The sequence below is a fragment of the Varanus komodoensis genome, unplaced genomic scaffold (genome assembly GCF_004798865.1).
Source record: "Varanus komodoensis strain SLA01 unplaced genomic scaffold, ASM479886v1 scaffold5, whole genome shotgun sequence".
Lineage (NCBI taxonomy): Eukaryota > Metazoa > Chordata > Lepidosauria > Squamata > Varanidae > Varanus > Varanus komodoensis.
The window spans coordinates 38097259-38124040 of record NW_025336087.1 but is presented as its reverse complement, the minus strand read 5'-3'; the positions used below and the strand labels follow the sequence as shown (position 1 = coordinate 38124040).

The following is a 26782-nucleotide window of genomic DNA, read 5'->3' as shown; positions in this document are numbered from 1 at the left end:
GATTTTGGTTCCAATCCTTTACACACTTACTTGGGACTTGGAAGTAAGATTCATTGGATCAAGAGAAGCTTCCTTGCACATAAACCCATAAAAAATTGCAGGCACATGATGGCTGGGCTGAGCTGAGCTGAGCTGAGCTTGGTTTTAAATCTGTTGCCAGCCCAGAAAAGTAGGACAGTATGGTGGGAAGTAGACAGGGAGAGAGAAGAACCCAACAAAATGTTTGAAAAGATCCAAATGGCTAGAGGCTTATTGGAATTCACTTTCAGAATGCTAGATGCCACTTCCCAGTTTCACTTTTTATTTAAAACATTTTATGCTGCCTTTATCCAAAACATGTGCCCTCTTCTGCACTCCCTGCTTTCCTGATTTTTTCCCTATTCTAAATAACTGAAATGCCTCTTGAAAGGTTTACTTACCAGCAGTGAGAAATTTACAATAAAACGTGTTTGTACTTTGGCTAGTTTGGTCGTTCCCCTTTGCTTCTCTCTTGCAAGCACTGAAATGTGGCCCATAAGAGCTTCTGCAAAACTGCTTTGGTCCTTGGGCTGAAAGAACTCCAGCACAGAACAAATTTATTCATAAGTCCCATTCTTCAATGAGGCTGAATCACTAGCAAGTATGTTCTGGGTAGCAGCCTGAAAGACATTATCATATAGCATTCAGGTGCTCAAAAATGCATCTGGTGTTACTTTGGGACTTACCTGCCACTTATCCAATTTAGAACTCCATTGATAACTGCCATCAAAAATATACCGTATTTTTCGCTCTATAAGACGCACTTTTTTCCCCCTCAAAAGTAAGGGGAAATGTCTGTGTGTCTTATAGAGCGAATGTGTGTGTGCCCGATGCCCGGGACGCTGCCGGCCCGCCTGCACCACGTGGCACCACCTGGCCGGCACGTGCTCAGCACGCCCTGCTCCGCCCTCCCCTCTGGCGCAGGTGAGAGCTGTGCCGCTCAGGGGGAGCAGTGCGGAGGAGGAGGAGCCGCGGGCTTTAACCCGCCGGCCGCACGGAGAGACGGACTGCTCACCCCCACCGCCCGGGAAGACCTGCCGCCGCACCGCCCAGAAGACCACTGCTGGCATGCTGCTGGTCCAGCTGCACCACACCTGGCCAGCACACGCTCGGCGCGCCCTGCTCCGCCCCCCTCCTCCGGCGCAGGTGAGAGCTGTTAATCACAGGTCGGTGTGTGTTTTCAAATGGCAACCCGTCTTTTAATGAAGCCCATGGGGAAGTGATGGGGAATGTGCCTGTGATTATCAGGAAGCTTTCCATGGATCCCTCCTCTAAAAACTAGGTGTGTCTTATGGTCAGGTGCATTTTATAGAGCGAAAAATACCGTAGTTCTGGACTGGGAGCTTTCTAAGAAAAGTTACCTCTTTGCACTGTCTTGTTTCTTTTGCAATACAAATGTGCAATATGTGCAATGAACATATATTGCAATATGCATGACCGACACCCCTGTTATGGAATCAGCTTCCCAAAGAGGTGCACCTGGTGCCTACTCTCACACTAGGTAAGATGTCATTCACCCAATATTTCAATAATTAAAATGTTTAATACATATTTTATATTGTATATCATGGTGTTCTCTGTTTCTTTCTGTGTATTGCTCCTATACCTCTGGAATAATCTGGTTGTGCTTGCTGTGGGTCGGTTGGATTTGCTAGGTCTGAGAAGGCATACTGAGGGTATAATGTTCTTATCTGATGTACATTTTGTAATTTTATATATTACTGATTGTTGGGATATATTTTAATGCTGTAAATGGTCCAGAGAGTCTTTTTTGGAACAGGATGAGGAAGTGTCACTCCCTGGGTCCACAAAATGTCCCATCCAGTCTGGCCCTCTTATCTGAATCTTTACTAAATATATGTTTTATCACATGCCCCCAAAATGCATCCAAGCACCTAATTCTACACTGGGGAAGAGTTCTGTACAGTCAGTCTGAAAAACACAGAGAATGCAAGGCACGGGAACCAAAGAAACTGCCTTATATCATGTCAAGCTTTTTGTCCACTAAGGTCAGGATTTTTTGCTTTGACTGTGCAGGGGCCTCCAGAGTCTCCAGCAGATCCTGTTACCAGACCTGGGACCGAATACAGGACCTTCTGTTTGCAAATCACAGCAGCCCATTTGCTTCCCTGGAAACAAACCCAGCAGATCAATCACACTCTTGCTTTTTGCACAGATGGTGTGGTTCTGCACCTCTGGCACAAGGTATTATGCCACTCTTGCAGCTTGGATGCCTCATTTAAAAGGCACACTCAGGCTTGCCTTGCAATGTTGCAAGAAACCTCTCCAATTACACAGCACTTTTTCGATTCCTCTCCTTGGGAGCCAAGAACTGCCCTGCACATGGATGCCTCTGTGCAGAAGGGTGCAAAGGACAACTGCCAGGGATGCCTTTGTGAGCCAGTCCTTGCGTCCATTCCCGGCTCTTGGCTTCTTTCTTTTCCCCCCTGGTCTTGATCTTAGTTTTGGTCTCCTTAGTGGACGGACAGCAGCCCAGGGGTGGACACTTGCTTTCTATACAGAAGGATTCCAGTCTGTTCCTTGGTCTTTGGAGTGACGCTCTGCCCCATTTTAAAGGAATATCATCCATTTGAAAGGTTTTCGGAAAACAGCCCTTTATGTGGACTGCATAAAAATAAATAACCCTAGGAAGGGGAAGCAGCAGTTGCCTTGAAGCTGCCTGTCAGCTGTTAGCACCAGCTGATGTTGACAGGCTATATTTGTAGTAAATTTTGCAACCATTACTTATACATTAGCACGTTAGGCAAATTGGTATCTTTCACCTTGCTTTTGGTGATGCGCCTAAGCTCCTGGGTAAGCACCTGGTTCTCTTCCTTGCCTCCTCTCCATAATATGAATTTGCCTAATAGATGCAATTTATTTGTTCGTATAGTGCCATCACTGGATCTGCTGTTTTACAATAGCCCTCCCAGCCCAGTAGTTAAGGATGGTGGCAGTTGTAGTCCACAAAAGCTGTGTGGCACCTGGTTGTGGAACGCTGCTTGCAACAGAACTATAAAAAATTAACGCCAATTCCTGTCCCATGGATATCGCAATCCCATGTTTGTCAGTAGGAAAAAAGTACGGAAAGGGAGGGATAGCAGAAGAAAGGCTAGGAATGCAGCTATAAGAGTGAGTGCTTCATACTCAGCTTCCTAGCACAACTTTGCTGTTTGGAGCTGTTCAGAAACTGTGCATCCTGGAAAGGGATTTACAGATGGGCTGTGGATGATCTTTCCTCCAGGAGGCCAATATGGGTACCCAGGATCCATGACTGCTACATTTAAACTTGTTGCCACTCTGCAAGTGCATTCGTGTGGCTGCAGTCATGACTGGTGGGTCTGTGAAGGCAGGTTCAGCTGGATCTCCATCCCTACAAACAAAACCAAAGGGGGGAAAAGAAAGGAAGGCTGCAGTTGTTGCTAGTGGACAGAAACGACCTACATACGTATGTGCGAAAGTATTGTCGGAAAATTAAGTGTTTTATTTCACCGTTCAGAAGATGTAATTTAACTTGTCAGGTTTTGGCTGGAAGAAAGAGAGCAAGTCTGAAACAAACTCCAGAAGGATATTTTAGGCCAAGCAGAGGATGACATTTTTAAGCATGTGTCTCACAAAACAGATTACATACATACATACATACACACATCCAAGACTCTCACAACATAAGCAAAATGTTTGAAGAGTATCTGGTAGGAAAACATGAAATAGTTTTAGAAAATAGCACTTACATGCTAGTGACACAATTTACGTGTATTTTGGTTGTGTCCATGCTACCATTTTCCCCAGTGGTAGTTGTAGTGCTGGGTTACATTACCTCCTGCTCACTCTTTCATGGCTCCACCACCATTGATTTTGGCATATTTTGGAACTGTGTGTGGCATTCATAGATCTTGGTCTTGGATGCCAGACTCTGCAGGACATGGGCAGATCTTGATCCCCACCTTTAGGCAGGCATTTTCTATTACTTCTGTTTCCAAACACACAACTTACATTTTCTTGTCTTAATGTCTTAAAGGTCATTCAATACTTTACAGCAGTTTCTGATTCTTGATATGTTGCCAGAGGAGGAGGGCAGGGGACCTGTTTGCCAACCAGTTTTAAAAAGTAAAGAAAATACTTTGAACATGTGCAGGTTTGCACTCTAACTTCATTTAAATATTTAATTTAGGATTCTGTGACTGAAAGAGAGCTTGCTTCTCCTGCCTGATACTGAACAAATTTATTTGCACCATTTTGCTCTGAGATAGGATCATGTAAAGCCAAGCTGCACAATCCTCTTCATGTGGTAAGAAAAAGGGACATGCAGCTTCTGGCATTTCCCTGAAAGAATGTGGGATCACTCCGGATGAGCCTTGATTATGAATGCCCTCTCCAGAGATACTTTAGTGGTTCCTATTCTTCTTTCGTCTAAGTTGCAAGTTGTTCTTGTGAGCATTTGGGAAATGATAAAGTAAGAGCGTGTATGTGGGCGTGTGATTCTCTGCCCTTCTCAGTCCCACCTCCTTCACCTCTTCAAACTTGGTGAGAATGCTGAGGAGGCCGGTCAGTGGCTGCCCCCAGGTTCTGGGACTCCTTTCCCAGGAAGGCTAGATTGGCACCCTCCATTTCCTGAGGCAGGCAAAAGGTTTACTTTTCTTGCAAGCCTTTGGGGATAGCCTGGACCTGTGAGATTGCATTCTAGTTATGTTACCTCTACAGTATACATTGGTTTTATTGATTCAGTTTTGGTATTTTGCATACTCCAGCTGATTGGATTGTATTTTGATTTTTCCATATTTCTATTGCAGTTTTAACTGCTTAAGTTTTTATTTTTGTTTCTTAATATTTCTGTATCTAATTTCTATCCAGCCCAACAGCTGAAGCTACTATAGTGTAGCTTGTGATTGTCCTTTTATATATTCTAAAGGAATATAACAAAAGAAATGGAAACTCCAAGAAAAAGCCCTGTGTGGAGGAGGCATTTTTCCTTTGCAATGAAAACTGAAGAAACCTCTGTACAGCAGTGGGGTAAATCCCTCATGCAGAGAAGCCATGTTTCACTATAACCCATGGGTCAATAGCTATGTGCCACACTCCATCTCTGCTCATTCCCTTGGTTATTGAGTCATCTGAATCCATTAAGCCCTATTCTTGGTGGAAATGAACGTGGTTAGAACTGCATGCTTGGATTCTCTCAGGACCGTGGCTGAAGAGATTGTCTTCATGAGCTTCCGCATGTGAAAGTTTGCCACTACACCAGGTAGGGAACATATGTGATCAAAGCTGGTGAAGGATGCTCTTCCAAAGTCAGAGTTCTGGTGGACACAATTTATTATTTCTGCCCTACTTTTATTGTGCATACTTTGAATGGTTCTGTGTTTAGACAAAAACAGGCTTATTTTTAAATGTAGGATCCGTCTCCTCTTTTCATACTGCGAGTAAACCACACACACACGCGTGTGCACACACAAAAGAAATTTTCTTTTATTGGAGCACTGCAATTATTAAATGCTTGGGTTAACCTTAAACATTTCCTTTGCTGGAGCACCATTTACAGCTACTGTACATTTTGTGAATCATCACAAGATGGAAGTTGGGTTTGCAGTAGCAATTTCAGATATCGGCAAATGACAACACCCCACAACCCTTTTTGAAGTAATAAAGACCAGATGGAGTAACAAAAAAGAAGAAGAAGAAATGAAGAGAGCCCACCATTCTTTGCAGTGACCAGGATCACATTTCAAAAGTGTAAAGTGAAGAGAGGGGGAGAGAAAATCAAAGCCTTTTTGGCAAACCTCTGCTTCTAATACAGATCTCATTTTGTATTACAGCTTTTAAACTCCATATAAGCATCAACTGAAAATTACAGATTTTTGCCTTTAAAAACATCACACGTTATGGTTCTCTTGGTGTAATTTTTCTGTTCCTGTTCCCCCAGCCCAGTCTTTGAGGTGGAAAGGAAACTGGAGTAACTGTATACTGGCAAATAATTCAATGTACTTGCCTAAGGACTATTTTGGCACCAGCCGGGTTCAGTAAAGCACTGCTGTCTCAAACATTTGCTCTGCAGACTAGCTTCTGCTAGAAAACAATTAAAGCAAGCACTAGTGTGTCTGTGGCTTTATTTACTCAGGGATATTTTACTCCGCCATTAATTGAGAATACTTCTAATCAGAAGCTGGGTGAAAAGTGACTGGTAATGTTTCTTGGGACAAGGTGACCCAGAACGAGGACAGAGCATCCTTGATCATGAGGCACAGGGGACACCCAGTTTCATGGTTCACCTTGACTGCTATCAACAAATTGATTTATTTATATAAGGTATTTCTATATTATTTGATTAGACTAGTTCTCTGGACGTTATACTTTAAGATATCAAACAGCAATCAATTTAATCAAATCTACAGCTCTATCAAGCTGCCTTGTAAACAAATCAAAAATCTTTTAACAGCAACTTATGAATGTGCATACACACAAACCTCCCTCATTCCAAATTCACAAACATTTTAAAAATAGTTGCAAAACTATTCTGGGGAGAATCTTGGTGATGTCATACGAACTGGCCAGTGTGTACCCAGGTCAGCTGCCATTTTGCCAACACAAGGAAACTCACAGAACTTGAGCTCATATTCTGAAGCTTTCTGCCAGATATGAACATGTACATGTTTCCAGAGCAAGAATGATGCTTTCAACCCATATCAAGTTCAGCTCATCAACCTGTAAGGTACTTAGGCTGGTTGTTACGTTTCACAATGCTGCACAAAATTGTAATACTACAGCACTAGAACTGTATCTGCTATCCTGTATTTATCTAGAAAGAAATCCATACTACACAAAATCATCATACTACAGATATCTCATTTTCCTTGGTCAGATGGTATTGACAAGCAACTGCAGAGATCGAAGTTTAAAAAATGAAAAAGGCATTGTTAAACTTTCCCTTGGGTCTGTTGGATTAAGAAATAGAATGTGCATGGGAAAAAATCTGATTTCATGTAGATACAAGGCAACAATTGTAATCCTACATTTGTCCAAACATGTACTGGGGGCAGAGCAAGGCATTATACTATCCTAAGAAAATCTTTCTAGGAAAGTAGCTTTCTGAAAGGCTCCTTCAGTGTTTTGTGTTCAACAGATCATTCCTAATATTGGAAAAGAACTGCATAAACATGTTTTGTGTTCCATGTAAAAGACAATTACCAAATTTTGTATGACCCACAAATCATAACCCCTCCCCGCCCGGGTTATTTTGAACTTTAACAGCCAGAGGGCTCTGCTTTTGTCTTGGGTTTTAGAACCAAAATAGCTAACAGCCCAGGTCCCTGAAATGAGGAATGCTAAAATAATCTTCATAGAATGTCAAATTGCAATTTGAAGGTGAGGTCTGCAATTATGGTGTGTACAGAAAAGCAAGAAGTGGAAAGAAACATAATTACAGAAAGGGATGACACATCCCCAATTCTGCTAGCTTGAGGATTATTTCAGGCTAGTCTTATTTGCTCTTATGCCTTCTTCTGCTTCTTTACATCGCTTTAGACCATATGACAAAGACCTTGATATGTAATATTCCATCTCTCAGGAGGAGTCAGAATAAAATTATGCTAGATTAAGTACTTTTTTAAAGTACAGAGGATTTTTTTATTTTATTTTTTGCACTGCAGCTTTGAGGTATTTTGTGGCTAAGCATTTTTTAGGCTGGTCTCCCTCTTTTGGTCAAAATACTTTCATTTCCCTAAATATGAAGTGCAGACATCTGGCCTTCTGGTGGGTTATTAACACAGAAACATGCCATTTTACTTGTTCTTTATTGAGAATGTAGTTATCGTGCAAATAGAGATGTGTGCGGAATCCTGGTTGGGAATAGGAATCTGTCAGATTTCCTCAGCTCAGTTCCCTTGACTCCAGTACACTTCCTCCCTGCCCTAAAGCTGCCTCCTATCAAGTACAGTGGTATCTTGGCTCACAAATGCCTCAGTTCATGACCAAATCAGGTCGCGAACAAAAATTTCATAAAATTTTTTACTCAGGTCACAAACTCCACATTGGGTGGCGACCGCGATCATGCTGAGAGTGGTGGGGAGATGGCTGAGATCACGCCCGTCTTCCCTGCATGAGTGCAACCGCAATCTTGGCCATCTCCCCCCCAGCGTGCCTGCATTCGTGCCCATCTCTTCCCCCCCCCAGCGCATCCGTGTTTGTGCCCATCTCTCCCCCACCTCAGTGCGCAGGGATGACGGGCGCAAATGCAGTTGAGCTGCCGGGGGGGGGGGGGGGGGGGGAGGGCCACGTTTGTGCTCAGGGTGGGGGTGGGGGAGATGGCTGCTATCTTTGTTGCTTTGTCATTTTCCTTCCAATTTTTCTGTTTAAAAAGATAGTTATAGAATGGATTAACCTTATTTACATTGAACCTTATGGGGAAATTTAACTTGGCTCACAACCAATTTGGGTCATGAACAGAGTCCTGAAACGGTTTAAGTTCATGAGCCAAGGTACCACTGTATTCATGTGTGTATCTAGTAGGAAGCAAGTCCACGAGGCTGGCCTGGACACAAGCCACCCATGTACCTGTCACACAAGCAAAGTTCTGTTTACACACATGTGGCTTGTGCACTTTGTGCAAAGAATTGCATATTTTGCCCAATGAAGGGATCCACTAATCTTCCCGAGCATTTCATAGACTCATAGTAGAGTTGGAAGGGGCCATGGAGGCCATCCGGTCTAACCTCCTGCTGTTGCAGGACACAATTTGCACCATCCCACTCAGATGACTGTCCAGTTTCGCCTTGCCTTGTATGTCTGTACTGTGGGAGAACCCACCACCTCTCTAAGCAGCTGGTTCCACTGTCATATTGCTCTGACAGTAAGGAAGCTTTTCCTGGTATTTAGCCTGAATCTAGATTATTGCAGCCTGACTTGATTATTCAATGTTCTGCACTCTGGTATCAGCAAGACATCTTGACCTTCCTCTCTGTGACAGCCTTTGAGGTACTTGCAGAGTGATACGATGTCCCCTCTCAGTCTTCTCAAGACTGAACATGCCCAGTTTTCTCAGTCTCTCCTCATAGGGCAGTGTTTCCAAACCCTGGATCATTTTTGTTGCCCTCTTCTGGAACCTTTCTACTTGGGACTTGATCTTGGCCTGACTCACTTCCTGACCAGAGCGGAGTGCAGGAAAGAAGTCTGGTGAGCACAAGAGAGCCAGATTTCATCAGGATCCTTGCATTCCTAAGTACAAAGCCAGTTTTGTCCTGCTTTCTGTCCCTTACTTCTGGAGAGGGTAATCGTGCACCCTCCTCTTAGCTTGGGTGATTGTGTATGCATTGCATGCCCTGAGTTCCAGGATGTCCTTTTAGATGCTCAGCAGCTTCACCTTAGAATTCTAAAAGAATGAAAAAAATGAATATGTTAAAATGCATGCCTTCCCAGGGAACCCTTCCACAGAATCTGCAATTCTAAGAGAGCATACTGCTTCCTTGGGCCTAGCTGAAGACATACCTTGATATCATCTGGGTCTCTATTGCCAATGTAAGAGAGTATCCATGAGGTAAGCTACCCTCTTCATAGCAAAAGAGCCTTTTTGAAGAGTCACTGCTCTTGGCCCAAAGGAAGCTGCTGCGGTGTTTGGAGGAGATATGGCTGCCCTATCTCCCTTTTCATTCTTCTGTGAACATCTTCCTGAACCTGGTACACTCGAGATGTTGGACTACAGCTTTCATCATCCTCAATGAGCACCAGCTAGGGGAAGACTGGTCAAATAGTGTGTTAGAGAGCAAAGATATGAAAATTCTGTGAGAACAGTAGCAGAAAATGTGTAATTCAATGAATGTTAACTTGTTACTTGCACATTTTGCAGCTTGCCCTTGAGTCCTTCCCATTAATAGGTAGCTATTTATGTATAAATCTCATCTTATGCATAGCAAAACAGATGCGTTTGCCATTTGCTAATATTTTAAGATGTTATAGAAAAGGGGATGATCTATTGTTAGTGTGAGCGGGGACATGGAAGGTGCCAAGTTCTTCTTCCACACTCAAGTGTGACCTGTAAGAGTGGGTTTCCCACTGTCTCTGCCATGGGAAGAAATGCAAAGCCTTGAAGGGAAGGCCTTGTAGAAGGGAAATCTTCACAACCTAATGCAGGAGATTTGAACGCAGATCCAAAATCACCTATCAAAAAGGAATCATATTAAGTTGATTGATTTCTCATTGAGTGGCTTTGGTATTGCCATTTTAAATTCACTGCTATACAGAAAGGCAGTATACCTTGAAGGCAAGCAGTTTACATACCTCAAAATACTGGAAGAAAAGCCTAGCTATCTCAATATGAAGTGATTTAGGCTCATTTTACTGCACTGTATCTATGGCTAGTCAGCTGCAGAGAGTCCAAAGTGAAGGCATCCTGCAACCACTGCTGTGTGCATGTGGCTTTTATCTTTTTCACTTCGTTAATCAGAGAAGGCATGGTTTCTTTCCAGTTTTGGGGTGTGCCAGGAACACAAAGCAGCTTTGGGTCTGGAAGTCCAAGCCCTCACTTGATCCACCCTAACATGCTCCTTTTTTTGCTCGGCTGCCAGAGCTCTGAAGTGCACGTTTCGGCTGCTGCAATGTGGCCTCTGGTGATGGTTTTCTGCAAAATTCTGGTTCATGGGATGACTTCCCAGGGATCATGGATTGTATCCTAAATCCTATCATTCCAGCTATAATCTGATAAAGGATAATGCAGCTAAAGATGGATAATTACCATGGAACAATATTCATAATAAGAAACATGACTCAAAACTGGATCAAATATATGCTTTATTTTTTAAAAAAAACATATGCATCCAATATAGCACTGGAATCCTTGTAGCAGCAACCAAAAAGGCACAAAAGTGTAGAAACAACCTAAACTCCTAATAGCAGTCCTCTCCATAAATTTTTATCACTACTTATGATTCATATTACCCAAGTTACAATACACCAACTCACTTGACTGATGCAAGAGGAAGAAGTCAGAATATTGTAACTTCTGCAATATGCATCACAATTTTACCTGCACCCATCATCAATCCTTACTGCTGAACTTAATGGAGGTATCAGGCAATTATTCCAACAGAGTTTGGAACTTCTTGAAAATAAAGATATATGCCCATGCACTCAAGTATAAGCATTTCTAATTCATTCAAGATGTTTCGGTGTGTGTTTTAAAATAAGTGTTGATAAGCACGTACACTTTAAAGACCACAGTAGAATTTTGCACTTATGCACCTAGTAGATTATGGTAAAGTGTCAGTATTTATTTGCCTAACAACATTCTCACAGCACCTGTGGGCACTCTGGCAGGCACAGCAATCCTGCCCGTGGGCTCTCTGGCCCCATTCAGCAGAGAGGGCACCCCTGCAAAATCCATGTGCACTTATGGCACCACTTGATCAGTTAAACTGGGGAGCTCCTTGTCAACATTATAGCTCGCATGTCCGCTCAACACTGTATGGGAAAATCAAAGGAAAGGACACTTTATATGGGCTTTTGATGAGACACCGATGCATAATTTGACAAATGGTTAGAAAACTGCCTCTTCTGGGAATTTCAAAAAAAGAAAGGTCCAAACAAAGCAGTATATAAATTCCCACATACCCATTGTAATAAAAGCTACTTAAGTATATTTCAAAAGCAGGATCTTGTAGTATTTATTGTTTGATCATAGGAACTTTTTTGGGGGAATGTTATTTAACAGAGAATTTGAAAGATTAATTAAATTAATATTCTGTAAGTTTTCATATTCTTTTTACACTTATTAGCATTACATGTGTACTCTCAAAAATAGTTTGTACACGTTTAGAGAACTAGAAAAAGGAATAAGGCCCTTTAAGAACTGAGGTAAAATCAACAAAAGATAGGAGTGTAACAATGATCTCCATTTTCCATGGTACTTAAAAATAGAGCTGAATTCTGTAAATAAAGTGTATATTTGGTATTTCCCATACTTGTTTTGTATCTTCCTTCTTGTTCTGGAATGACTTAGTGGAAGTCAAGCTTTCAGTTCCATTAGATAATAACCCAAGAATTTGGAGTGCAAACTGATCAACCACACAGTAGAAAATGGGTATCTATCCATGACGGTGAGTGAGAAAGAAATATCCAAGTATGATGGCCTCAGTTCAGTACAGACTCTGCCGCTTCCCTGATGAGTGAGACAGCTTTATCCAATTCCAGTTCTGTTTGTTCTACAGTTACAACAACTCGAATGCTGGTAGGAGCAAATCAACAAATCAGTCAAAAGCGGCAGTCAGTCACCCTGTGAACAACCCATGCAGTGTGGGTTCTTCATGGAAGAACCATAGTACACCCAACAGATGATTGGGTTCACTGTGGCTTGTTCTCCCCCTTCCCCCTCAGCACTCTAGCCATATCCGTAAGAACATTAAAAAGCCACGCTGGATCAAAGAGAGGGTTTGTCTAATCCAGCACTGTTCACACAGCGGCCAATCAGCTACTCAAAGGCTCCCTCAAGCAGGGCAACAGCACCATCCTGCCCCACGTTCTCCATCAACAGTTTTACAAAGCCATATTGCCTCTGATACTGGAAGCACCTGTCTAATCTTTCAGTGTCTGCTCTGATAACTAACCCCCTTTGTTTGCCGCTAGTTTTTTTCCCCTTTTCAAAGCCTCACATATATTCAGTTGGGATTTTTCTCCCCAGCACTAGAACATTTGTGCCAATTAAATGGAAAGGCAATAAGCAGACGGTAAATTTGGGCACTTGCAGTAACTGCTCTGAAACCCATTATGAGGCATGTGCTCCAAAAAAAAGAGATGCAAAACGTGTGTGCAAATGTGTGTGTATGTGGGGAGCCAACCTCTTTTCCTTCTGGACTGCTGGAGACACAGGGAAGTGCCGAAGGGCACCAAGAAGTGCCAATCCAACACTTAAATGCTGAGAAGAAGAGAAGTGTGAAATATTGCTCTTCCTGACTCCCTTTTGGTGTACCTTCTTTCACTGATTTTGTCCATTGCCAGTGCTTTTCGACTGACAAATCAGCAAAGGAACCCTGTGAACTCCTTCCAAATCAACCAATGTGCAGTCTTAGCTTTTCAATTTCCAGATCTGCTGCCTACTCTATTCCCTGCTCCTTCTGAGGACTGAAATGTTCAACATACTGACCAAGCAAGAAAACCCCAAGAAGACACTTTCAAAAGATGGACACATAAATGAAATATTTATGAACACATTTGCACGATTTTCTGGGTCCAATTTCTTTTCTTGTTTAAAAGCTGGCAAATTGTTTAGTAACTCCAAAGTGCTGCTTGGTCATCAGTAGAAGATGACCATCACTGGCAACAACAAGGGAAATATTGAGAAAACTTGTAACAAGTTTGCTGCTGTTGCAGACTGGCGTGTTGGCTGGTCTCTACTACCAATGGTGGAATTGTTTTGCGGGGTTTCAACAACACAGTAACCCATTTAGGATAAGGTCTGGGTTGTCAGCATACTTTGTTTAGTAGCTTAGTCATCCTTCATGAAGGTTTCCTGATTCACATGAGAAGGAAACCCATTGGATCTGCTTACCCATGAAGGGTTCCATGAACCCAGTTAAGATTTGTTTACTGCACACCAAAAAAGTCACCAACCCCTGAAAGTCACCTGTTGCCCACTCCATATCAACAGGTTGCATTTTTGTTTATTGTGCTCTTTGCAGGTGTTGTATTTATTGTCATAAAAAGCGGTAATAACTGCTAAACAGTTATTTAGTGGTAATAACTGCTAAATTGCTGGCCACTTTGACTGCCTATTTAGGATAAATTTAAAAAATATTTAACAGGACAACTGAACTTTGGGGAGGTCAGAGGGGCTAATACTTGACTAAATGGGCCACTGATTGACTCAGCATAGGGCAGCTTTCTATGCAAGGCCTCAATCCAGTAAGTTTACTGCTTTTCTTTATCCAGATTGCTTCAAAGTTCCTGCTTCATATTACAGTTTCACTTATTAATGCAGCAATGCAAAATACAAATTCTAGAACTGGTGACTGGCATAGTTCAATAGCTACAATATGTGCATGGATGTCAGCAGTGAAAGAAATTCTGCTGCTTGTGGAAATCTCACCCTTTCCCATGCTAAGCTTTTACACATTATATTTAAGACTGTTTATTTTTTTTATTTTCAAAGAAATTGTGTAACAACCACGAATCCTGTGTAATGGAAGGCCAGCAATGTAAATGATCATCTTTATTGATACACTCTATAAGAAAGTTCTGCCTATTCAACAAACTAGCCTTCCCCAACCTGGTGCCCTCCAGGGATGTTGAGCTATTGCCCATGCTGTTTGGAGATGACAGGACACCTACAGTTAGGGGAGACTACAGCAGGCCAACCTTTTACTTATAACACAACACTGACCTTTAAAAGCCAGAGCTCCAACACAAGGTAGAGCTAGCTTCCCACACCACCACGCGCATTATCAGAAGTACACTTTGGTTTTAGTATGAAGGCGAGCATCTACTAACCTGGGTGGTGGGAGAAATTTCTCTTCTTTCTCCAGATAGCGAGCCTGAGTTAATGCAATGCCTCTGTTCATACACTGGGCAGACAGAGCACAACCAGTTATAAGATGCCACAATGATGCTGAAAAGACTCTGATCGTGAACTCTTCTGTGCTTGCTGCAGCTTCCCCCAACCCCAACTTTCCCTTTTTCAGAGACTGTCTTTCAGACTCTGTGATGTGGAAGTTGCTGCTAGCAATTTCAAAGTGCCCAGGCACACTGGAAGGGCCATTAGCCCCAGAGAGGTCGGCCTGGTGCCGTCGTTACTTGTTTTTTCGGCGCCAGGCCAAGACCTTTTTATTTAAAAGTTACTTTAATTGTTAATTTATGAATTGTATTTATGGGGTTTTTATGTACATGCCGAGATGTTTCCGTTTTTTTAACTCTAATTGTATAAACTGTTTATTTATGTTTATTTATTATTGTTGTAAGCCGCCCCGAGGCTTTTTGAGAATGAGGCGGCATAAAAATGGTTTAAATAAAATAAATAAATAAATAAATAAGTTAGTGCTTCACCGCCTATTTTCATTTTTTGTGAACCACTGAATTGTGAACTGAAGGGGCACACATTTTTGGTTTTCCTGAGTTACACTACTCTGAATAGCTGAAATGGAAAGGCCTGTCTGGGTAATGTCCTGGTAAGCAAGTGCTACCAAAGTGCAGCAGGAACCAACCATAGACACTGCCCAGGAGATACTGCAAATAGGTCTGTGCTCACTCATTTGACAGCTGTCGTCAAACAGAATGCTGTCAATGGACGAGAAAAAAAACCATGAGGGATCTTTGTTTGCAGAAGGGTGTGGTGATCTCCATCCCTTCATGGTGAGATCCTCAAAGTTTGTCTGTTCCCTCCAGTTCCCAATGGCTCTCACCTGTTCCTTAATTCCCCAAATCTCCAGCTACTCAGGAAAGCAAAGATCAGAAAGCTGCTCACCTTTCACGAACATTTCTTTTGATGACTGTCAAATGAAAGGTGTTTCTTTCTCTGGAAAATTCCCACATATGTTTTTGATAAGGAAATATTTAGCCATGAATCTACATAATCGAAGATTCAGGAAAGTGAAGAACTTACCTGGAAATTGCCCAGGCAAGCCTTTGCATTTTGGCTATTTGGAGTTGTGCACTTGTGCAACTCTAGAAAACGAGCAATGCTATGTATTTAAAATCTCCAAAAAACAAAACAAGAAAAGATGACCTGCTAACTGAAAGAACTTGCAATCAAGGCAGGGAAAACAAGCCAGTGATCTTCACCCCCAGGTGCCATTTGGGCACTTGGTGAAGCAGCTGCACTGGTAGCAGCTTGAACTAGCTCAGCAAGACCAGTGAGGGATTTTTTTTTCTGTTTTTGCCAAGTGACTTGCTCACTGCATGAATATGGACCACTGCGGTTGGTTGCCTGGGTTTGAATGATACACAAACACCATAGTGGGTCATGTAACAAGCAGTGGGTTGTCAGCTTATTGTCCCAAAACAAGCCACCCTGTGGGAAGCCGTCCATGTTCATACAACAGAACAGCTTGTCATGGCTATTTGTTGGCAATGGGTTTCCATGTTGTGTGCATCCAACTGCTGTCTTTCATATGCCTGATGAACAGTGACCACTGCCAGCTGACTGATGTAGCCATTTGCTACTTTCGAAGTTTCGCAGAGCAATCTAGATGACATATTTGATAGATACAGAATGTCTCCATTAGCTTAGAGAAATTCCAAAAAGTAGTCTTACATAATCTACAATTTCTTTCAGAAGCCTCATATCACCCTCTTGGGATCCAGTGCTCTCTTCCAACTGGAGGTGCAATGCTGGGGAAAATGACTCTCCCACCAGCCGCAGACCAGGAATCCTAAATAATGCCAACACATCAAAATCATCTGCATAGTCAAGGATTACAATTAAAACTGTGTGTATGTAAAAACTACACGAGTAAATGAAATGTACAATTTGCTGTAATGTATTAATAAGGTTGGAATTTAAAAATTTATGTATTTATGTATTTATTTATTCAACTTGTATTCTGCTATACTAGTCTGAAGACTTTCCAAGCAGATTATAGTATTACATAAAATAATAATAAAAACAACCCTCAGTAAAACAGAAATACACAGCCTAGATCAGATATCAATAAGTTAAAATATATTAAAACTAAAAACAGTATAAATAATATCCAAGTATAAAATCAATTGTTAAAATGTCTGGAGAAGAGGACTGTTTCTGCCTGGCGCTGGAAAGATTGTAAAGATGGTACCAGGCAAACTACTTTCGGAAGGCCATTCCATAAATGGGTGCAGCTACTGAGAAGGCCTCTCTTCTATTTGCCATCCTCAAATATAGCAAAGGCAAATTTAGCACAACACTACTTCATTCACTAGGACCTGCCGCCTTTTTCCAATCAGTTTATTCACAAAGCAACAAATAATGATATGCCATATAGCAGAGGGCAGAAACAAACCACATGCATTAGAACAGACTGACTGTTTTGATAAACCTTCCATTTCCCCTACCTCATTAATTATCTCACATCCCTTGTTGTAACTCAGCTCCCCAGAGAGGTTCACCTGGTGCCCTCTTTGTATTCTTTGGCACCAGGCAAAGACCTTTTTTATTTTCCTGATATCTTAACTGCTAGGATGTTTTTAATGGTTTTAAAATTTTATATTTGCTTTATAATGTGCCTTTTATGTTGTCTTTGGAGATAAACTGTGGTTCTGTGAAGTTTTGCAATAGCATTGGCTTTGGATTGTTGGATACTTGGATTTTGTTATATTAATGGTTATTTTAATAGTATTTTTATTGTACATTTTTTAGCTTTGTAACCTGCTCAGACAGCAGGAGGAATAAAAATCGAATGAATGAATGAATGAATGAATGAATGAATGAATGAAGAAGAAGAAGAAGAAGAAGAAGAAGAAGAAGAAGAAGAAGAAGAAGAGGAAGAAGAGGAAGAAGAGGAAGAAGAGGAAGAAGAAGAAGAAATACTAGTATTCGAGAAGGAGAAGGAGAAGGAGAAGAAGAAATACTAGTATCCAGAATAAATAATTTGGGGGAAGGAGGTACTTTCCTAAACAAATAGCATCACATGTTGTACCACAGCAGGAAAAGTTTTCCTGCTGTGGTATTAGACCAAAGGCCTTTGGTCTAATACTTTGGTCTAGGATTAGACCAAAGGCCACTTTACTACAAGGTTCTTGTTTTAGCTACCAAAAAATGTAAAGGAAAAATGTGCTACTGGGCCTAAAAGAAGCAAAGGTAACAGTACTGGGCTCATGGTATTCAATATAAGACAGGTGATATATAGGACTCCTAGTTAGTTTCGGCTCCTGCTTCCCTCTATATGTAGACCAAGCACCAAGTAAAGTATACCTAAACTATACTTCCAAATCAAGAAGGAGTGAGAAAAGGAACTTCCTTGAATAGTAAAAACATATATTTTCCTGCTACCAGATTAGCCAAAAAGCCATGCAAGCCCAGACTGACTGCCTCTGACCGGACAAATGAATTACACACTAAAAGGGCGGGGGGGGGGGGGTGCAAGAACATTGCATGCTACTGCTAAAGCTGTGTAGTACACATTTTGCTAAACTTGATTTTAGCAATACCCTAAAATTACTACTGTGGAAGAAGTCAGTGATCATCTCCAGAGAAGTCTCCATTTCCAGCAGTTAGACATTAACTGAAATTGCTGGGAAAATATACTGCTGCAAGTTTGCAATGCTGTAATTGTTTATTGTAAATGTTATTTAATGATAGGAAGCCATCAACAACTCTGATACATGCAGGAACAACACTTGGATAATACTATAAGGCAAGAAATATCTCATCTCATCAGACTCTCTTCTGTCTAAGGGTGCATCGGACTGTGTCCTCAAGAAGATTTTTTAAATACAAGCATATAAAGGGCTTACATAGCCCGTTACTTCACAAAAGGTATTTATCACAGTGTTTTCTTTCATTTCAACATGAAAATGCAGGGCCAATGTAAATTCCCAACTACTCTGTGCACGCTGTCCAACCGCACTGAGACTTGGTAATTCAAACTTCAAGGATGAGCTCTAAATCCCACATCCTCTGCCAAAACCACACCATCCAGAACTGTAGCTATTTATTTAAGGGGTAATAATTCAATAGTGACTTAGAACCACAGAGGTTCATAACAAACAAATCTCTGATGACAGTCATTAGGTACATTTTTAAATTACCACTTTATTCAGAAGTAGACAAAATGTCTAGAAAAAAAGAATGTGAGGGCTTAAGATGCAGTCCTATGCCATGTTCACACACAACTCCTAGCAACCTTTCAAACAGACATGTAAACAGACATGTTAAAAATGAAATTTAGGGCATTTTTCTGTCTAAACATGCACAGGATTGCACCCTACACTGCACCAAAGGTAACTGTTGCCTAAACAATGCAAGGTAAGCATGCATATGAGCAGGTCTTAGCATACTATTCTAGGAAGCAAAATATTTCATGTTAAATTCTGGCAAAAATTTAAGTCAAAATAGAACATTAACATGTTCGATCAATGAATATAATTGGTACATGAGGAACACATAAAAATATTTAAGGTGTGTAATCACCTTTCGACCCCTGCTAATTCAAAGCTTTGATATTCACAGGTTTTGCCTGAACAGCACTTTGTTTCATGTATACACACACATACTGGGTTTTCTAGCGGCTGCTATACAAATCCCAAGTTGATATTCAAGTTCCTTTTGTCAGTTACTTAAAATAAACCATCACCTGACACAAGTACATATCCAGCTAGAGAGGAACAATAAACAAAGAAAAGAGCCAGACACAGCTCTTTCAGACAAAAGGTCACTTAATGCTTGTGCTAGAGGGGAAAGGCTGACTTTGTCTATTTCCCAACCATATACTAAGAGTATTTGCCACAGATGCGAGTTTGGCACTATCTATTCACAATGAACAAATCTCCTAGAGAAAATGTAGTAGACTAGGGCTTTAAGGAAAAGCCAAGGGTAGGCAGAAAAATAAAATGTACTTGACCAGGGAAAAGAGAATGACAGAGTCCTCTACAACATTAGACACCAAATGCTATGCTATTGCCTATGCTCTTCTCTGCAGTCCTGAAAGAGGCATCTGACAACCCAGGAGTGAGTAATACACCAATGCAAGGTGAGACCCTAAGCAGAATGTGGGGCACAATAATGCATAATCTTGCATGCAAAATCTACTGAAATGCATAGACATTAATTCTGCACAAGTTGTTATGGTAACTGTATCCCAAATCTTCATATTGGTCTTCATATGGATTCATGCATTAGGTGATATTGTTACCCATGAGGGATGGCTTGAGTTTAGATGGAGACAACTCCTACTGAATGCTATGGTATTAGTATGGGTCTATGGTCAGATATATTTAGCAGCAGTGAGGGTGGCAAGGAAATAACATCTTACTGCTTCTATGGAATCCTCTGTGGATTTTGAATGGGCTGGTTTTAGCTGTAAAAGTGTTGTCTGAAATGTGCTTTTAAATTTTTAATGTAACTTTATGCTGCTTTATTGTTATATTCTATACGGTATTTTACTGCATTCATTACACATGTTCACCACCTAAAGCATGTCAGTTACTGGGCGGTATAGAAATTAAATTTAAAAAACCAAACAATAATATGTGCCACCCGGTGGAGCTTTTTTGGGTTTTCTGGGGCTGATTCCATTCCATTCCTCACTGTTGCTCCAACTGAGGCTTACTGTAATAAACTTGCCAGGCACTTCCAGGATAAAGTCTCTTGCATTTGCCAGAACTAAGACTCCAGTGATAGAGCAAGAAAATCAGGTGGGGTAACCAGAGAACAGACATGCCTAGTTTTCTTGAGCATGTACCAACTGTATCAACTACACAGTGTACCAACTACTTGGACAGACTCATACAACCAATTCCATAGCCTGGTTCTTCTCTGTCACTCTCATCCTTGAGATGGCCTCAGTAGCACAAAGGGCCTTTTACCAACTTGTTTGCTGGCCCAGCTATGTCCCTATCAAGACAGGGACAGTTAGATTACTGCAGTCACCTCTATATGGAGTTGCCCTTTACGTTCAAAAGCTACTTAATGCACCAGACAGATTAATAACTGGAACCAGAAGTTCTGATTGTATGATACCAATATTGATCTGCTTGCATTGGCTACCTGCACGTTTCTAAGCCCATTTCAAGATGCTTTTCTTAACAAATAAACCTCAAACAGTTTGATATTGCAATACACAAGAGCACACCTCTGTTGAAATGAACCTACTTAGATGCTACAATCAACATCAGAGACCTTCCTCCAAGAGAGATTCAGAAAGTGGCAAAAAAAAAAAAATAACCTTCTCAGTTGTATCCTCCAATTATGGGCCAATTGGCCTACTGAACCCCAGCTGGCATCAACATTGTCATATATTTGATGCCAGGCTAACAGTGTCCTCTACTCCCAGACATTTAATGACATTTATGACAACTTTATCAAGCCTATTATTTGCTTGCAGAAATTGCTTTGCTGTTTAAATTGTTTTAAATAATGTATGTTAAGAATAACTTATTATCCTGTTTTTGTAATTTTTGTGAATGGCTACAACAGTTTTGGCAAAAGTGTGGCATAGCAATGAAATACTACAGTGAATAAAATAATAAAAATGTAATAACTGAACAGATGATTGGTGCAAAAGGCATTTTTCAGGCTGAACACAAAGACAAGTATCAGCAATAACTGTGCAGTAATATTTTTTCTTAAAGTGATTCTGCAATGCTTTTTGACCAATCGTTCCATTTTAATTATGCCTTTTCTTCTCTTTACATACGACTGTATATATTGAACCAGCAAAAATGCTATATTCCCCATTAACAATCATCTTCTATAGAGGAAACTTGTGCATGCTTGTGAATGTTATTTAGCATGTGACATGTTTATCTATCCCAACTATAATTTAATATAGCACTACTGGAGAAACTATTCATGTCTGCCACTGAAATGCTTTGGTAAAGCATTTTTAACTCTAAGATGAATTATTTCATATTCATCTTATCATATTTCAAGATTATCATCTTTCAAAAACTTGCTCATACACTAAAATGTTTCTCAGGTTTATCACCTTAAGATAAAACAGCAAGTGTAGTCAAGAGCGATTACAAAGAGCCTACTTTCAGGGAACAGTTACATGTCTGAACAAATGTGAACTCTTTAGAAGTCATCTTCTGTTCCAAATTCAGCTTTAAGTAATAAAAAAAGTATTTACTTACCCTTGTAAAGCTTTGTGTATTCGCTTACATTTCTCTTGTAATATCTGAAACATGTCTAGATGAATACACAAAAAAACATAGCTTTCTTTCAGTTTTGGAAGCTAGAATTGAGAAAGATAATTTCGGATGCAATTCTATACATATCTAGAGATAAATAGATCCTACAACTCCCAGACAGACATGTTGCAAGTCATAAGACTTATTTCTTCCAAGTAAACATAGGATTACACCTTTAAATAACTGTTTAAGTCTTGTGCTAGAGTTGCCCAAGCTACTTCTACAATCCATCTGCTCATCTACCACTTAAGATATCATAGGTAAAGAGACAAAGAACATAAATCCAGGTCTTAGTCACACAAATACATGGCCAAAAACCATAAGGAAACAGATGGCAGGGACATAAGAATAGGAGCTGTTGTTGGAGAAGCATGTCAGCTGTGGAATGTTTTGCTGGGTTGGTTTGGAAATCCCAGCAACAATTCCTGGCTTGCTTAAACCAGGAAATACAGGGAGTATTGGCACACAAGAGCCATATGCTCAGTTTCCACTTTTAATCAACAAATCAGGATTGTTTGCGTTCCTGGGTTGTTTTGTGACAACTTGTTTAAGGGTTGTTTAAGGGTTAAACAATCCTGAGCTAATTCAACAATTGTCTGTGGTTTATTATTGGCTTATCGTTGGGTTGTTTATCCCTGAGCAACCAAGTGTCTTCATGAAAGAAGTCATGAAGCAATCCAGGAAGGGAACATCCCTTGGCTGAATAAAAGTGGCAACAGTGAGCATGGAGCTCTAGTACCATCCCTACAGCACCTGCAATAAACAATCCATGAATTATTGCTGTGACACCCAAACCCAGGCTCCACCTAACAACTGAAAAATAGACAAGTGAGAAACAGAGCTTTCCTTTTTTGCACAAGAAAAACTGCAGAATGAACAAGTCAGCAAAAAGCCTGCAGAACTTGTGTGGAATTTGAGAGGACTCTTTTCAATTCTGTGGAAAAAGGTGTACAGGATGGTAATCAAAAAGATTTGGCCTTTAGAGAAGTGATCTTCACTGGGTGACAGCAGCATAAGGTACTTTCTAGAGTTCTAGCAGATTGATGCAAATGCAAAGAAGCAGAGGTCTGAAAGATTACTAGAAAAGATACTCATCTCCTTGATCATTTTAATTGGCCATTTTAGGCAGCACCTTTTCCACATAGGTAACTTCCTTTTAAAAGTATGTACACTAATCAAAATTTTCTTGTTGTGGCCATCTTCAATTTAATATAATGTCATTATCTTATTTGCTCCTTTTGGTAAAAATCCCAATACTAAATTGGCCTTTTTCCAAAGCACCCTGAACTGATCCAACATGGCTCCATGAACATTCCTAGTAACATTCCTAGTAACCTCCCTTCCCTTCCCTTGCCGCAAAATGCATGGGAGCAAAAGAGAGGCAAGAGATGCTGCTTGCTGTGAGGCCCATCTAACCATCTATGCCCACCTGTGGTTTATTTTGCACAAAATGAAGTCTGCTAAGTACTCCCCTAGTTTGTGAGAGATTCCTTTGGTGCCTACCTTCAGATTTTACTATCCTCAACTACTGCTATCATGCGCAAACTTTGCTTTAACTCTAAATAATTTAGGCAAAACTGCACCCTGGAGATTTTTTAAGCATGCCAAATGTGACCTCTAAGTCCAAAGTAAACTTATAAAATTGAAGACAACCAAGCATACCTAATAAGTACAAGATGGAAAATAAAAAATAGGAAATTTTTAAAAAGATACCTGGGCTTTCTTCCATGATATTGAGAGCCTCAATAGCAGCAGCAGCTAGAAGAGGAGGCAAAGAGGCTGAAAAGCAGTATCCCTGACCAGACAGTCTCTGAAAGGAATAACAGTAGTGACTGAGTAAACTTAAAATGAATAATCTATTGCTACATAAAGTATATTTAGATGTTGAGGCTGCACTGCACTGAATATCAGATTAATCCAAATTGTCTATGTGCAAATTGCCATCAGTGTGCAATCCCAGTGCACATCATTTTAAATGCCAGCATCTTTTGAAGATATAGCAATACTACAAGCCGGCAACCTGAGCTCCTTTGTTGTTGCAACAGGATTCCTGCGTTTCTGCCAACATCCAGGGTTGGGTCCCTAGAGCTTTTGAAGCTCTGCTTCCTCTCTCAGTAGTCATGGCTCCACAAGGACTCTGGATATCAGCTCAGGAGTGGAACAGGGCCATCAGCTTTCTTTTGCTCCAGCACAGCCTTCCACCATGCTGCGTTCCACCTGCGTTAAGCTAGAAGTCCTGGCTGGCTGGGACATGGTGGAAGTCAGAGCCCACCACAGTTGGAGGTTACCAGAATGGGGAAATCGGTGTTAGCACTTTCTTCCTCCTGTCCTCTTCTCCCCATTCCCTTGCCTTGCTAGTCACTGCCCTTGTAAATGCATGGTGAGTGCCATGTAAATTACTGAAACTTAGAGCTGCTGCAAATCAGACCACAGCCTGGGAATCCGATAGATCCCTTCTTCCAAATGGATTCCCTTCTTTAGAACATGTAACAGACACATCCAGTCTGCCCCCAACATCTGCAAACATGCCAGGATGTGCTGCCTTCCCTTGATACCTATGTTGGTCATAACATTCCACTGAAATTTAACTCTGAGATCTGTAATTCACATTCCAAGAATCTACACATACCTGGTGGTCAATAACAAAGGACTGTCCACAGCAAAAACCTCCAATAGAAGCCAGAGAGTTTTCCATACTTGCACTTATAAGATCAATGTCATCCACCTATTGCACAAAAAGTGGTGATAATATGATGTTAAATATTGCATGCTTGGAGTGAGTCATAGAGCTGTAAGAAAGCAAAGACCCACTTTCTAAAGTACTTAGATATCCACTTTTTCTATAACCTTTTAAGCAGAGATACCAAATGACACATATGATTACAGCAACAGACACTGAACAGCTTTTGGAATTTGCAGTCAGAGTGAACTGTAACAGCCAGACTGCTTTCTGGCATGTGCCTTATTGCGCATGTTGCACCAGCCTTGCAATAACGGCACTTGCTGCCAATTTGTTTCTAGGCCCAATTCAAAGTGCTGGTCCTTTTATATAAACCCCAAACCATTTGGGGCAAGCTATCTGAAAGACCATGTCCTTCTGCACGAGCCAGCCTTTAGTTTAAAACATACTTTTGTAAGTTCTAGCCAAGAAACTAGTCTGTGGGACAGAACTTCCTTGACAGCAGCACACTGGATGTGGAAATCTTCCTCCGGATGTTAAACTAGTGCTTTCTTTAATTAGTTTTAAACAGGCCATTAAACCTTCTTGTTCTGCATTTTAAACAATTTTAATGAGTTAGCTCTGCTCTCTGGTTTTCATATATTTTTCTCCTGTGCTTAATGCTGCTGTATGACATTGTTTTATTGTTTTCAAACTGTTTAAATGTTTTAAATTTTAGGCTTCCTTTGAAGCTCTTTTTGGGCCAAAAGTTGACTCAGAAATAATTTTATAAACAAAACAAAATGTGCAAACAGTAAATTGCAAGGAAGAAGTTGTAAGTAAAACAAGATGCCCTGCCCTAAATATCAGATTTTAACATTTTAAGTGTCTTGATTCTCTTCGTAAAGATCTGAAAGAGTGATACCTGAAGCCACATTATGGTAACAATGTGAGTTACCATTTCCACACAAAGCTAATGATCAAGGGTTTATATAGAAAGAGCTATATATGCAAAGTTTGTGGTATATATTTATTATTTTATTTATTCAACTTACGTTCCGCTATACTAGTCCGAAGACTCTCCAAGCGGATTACAATATTACATAAAATAACAATGTATATATAGGCATGCATTGTGTGAGAACCGTTGTGGTAAACAAGACAGTATTTACCAAACATTGCTTTTGCTTACCATTTTCCTGGCACTAAAATCTATTTTCATTACAGACAGCCATTCACTTACATTTATTCCAAAATGTTCTGTAACTCCTCGTCCATGTTCTCCCAATACTCCAAAAGAAAGACTTTCTTCCAGAAATAGCCTCACTTTGTATTTGTATTTTAACTTGACCTGTAGATTTATTCAATTGACAAGCAACACAAAACAATATATAATCATCTTTATTCAGTACAAGGAATTCATTTCATTCAGTTCCATTCATTCATTCAAGTTATTTGCTGCAATATTAGTCCATACTTGGGCTTTGAGCAGCTTGCAAACAAAATCACATAACATTTTTAAAATCTAAAGCACTAGAGCGTTAACAAAAAATCCAAAAGTATAATGAACCAATTCAATAAATTTAAACCATTACATAAAAACTTTTAAAATAAACAATTTTAAATTAAAATAAAAACTAGAAGCCATAATAAGGTTGGGTTAAAATCAAAATTGCTTCTACAATCAACCATTCACCCCATTCTGCATTAATGCCACATTTTGTGCTTTGAATACCCACCAGAATCAGAATTCTTGTAACACATTCTTCAGCTTACCAGTACCAGAATATTTTGCATGGTTTTAAGGTTAAGACACATTAGTGATACAAAACTGAGGTTTAGATGCAAAACTAACAACAAAACAAAACAAAACAAAACAAAACATTCAGCCTCTCTACTCCCAGGCCTTTAAACTGCACTGATCGACTATCTTTATGGTTTCAGTTAACTTAGCTTTATGTTCTTCACTTGCTGGTGTTTTAACTGGTGTTACTTAATGAAAATTGGTTTAGAATGTAGCCATCAGTGTGTTCTGTTTGATATTGCAGATATTTCATATTGGGTTTTTTAAAACTGATTTCTGCCTTAATTTGGAAGTGGCTCCTTTTCTGGGCAGAAAGAAATATCTATTAAATGTCTATGAATGTCTATTACACTACCCCTAAACAATTGCCCAGGCCACTAATCTTCAGCTTGTGAATCATACTGCAAGCTAATGAGGATCACATGAGCAGAATCATCTACATCTGTGTACTATTTTATGTGTAAACGTCTTTGTTTCATTATATACTTGAAAAAAATCATTTT

At 40.4% G+C, this 26782-nt stretch overlaps 1 protein-coding gene across 3 annotated transcripts in view; it reads right to left on the bottom strand.

Annotated features, from left to right (window-relative positions):
- Nucleotides 1-9059: 9059 nt before the first annotated feature.
- Nucleotides 9060-26782, bottom strand: part of SPTLC1 (serine palmitoyltransferase long chain base subunit 1) — a 43598-nt gene continuing 25875 nt past the window's right edge. For 2 of the 3 annotated variants that reach the window (XM_044446049.1, XM_044446052.1), the window contains 7 exons: nucleotides 25719-25826; nucleotides 24446-24541; nucleotides 23530-23626; nucleotides 21760-21814; nucleotides 16244-16361; nucleotides 14485-14558; nucleotides 10778-12226 (listed from right to left, as the gene is read on the bottom strand). In XM_044446049.1, the coding sequence (XP_044301984.1) occupies nucleotides 12133-12226; nucleotides 14485-14558; nucleotides 16244-16361; nucleotides 21760-21814; nucleotides 23530-23626; nucleotides 24446-24541; nucleotides 25719-25826 (642 nt within the window). In that variant the 3' untranslated portion in view covers nucleotides 10778-12132. Of the gene's footprint in view, nucleotides 9380-10777; nucleotides 12227-14484; nucleotides 14559-16243; nucleotides 16362-21759; nucleotides 21815-23529; nucleotides 23627-24445; nucleotides 24542-25718; nucleotides 25827-26782 lie in introns of those variants that run through there. The other variant, XM_044446050.1, reaches the window with a different exon arrangement.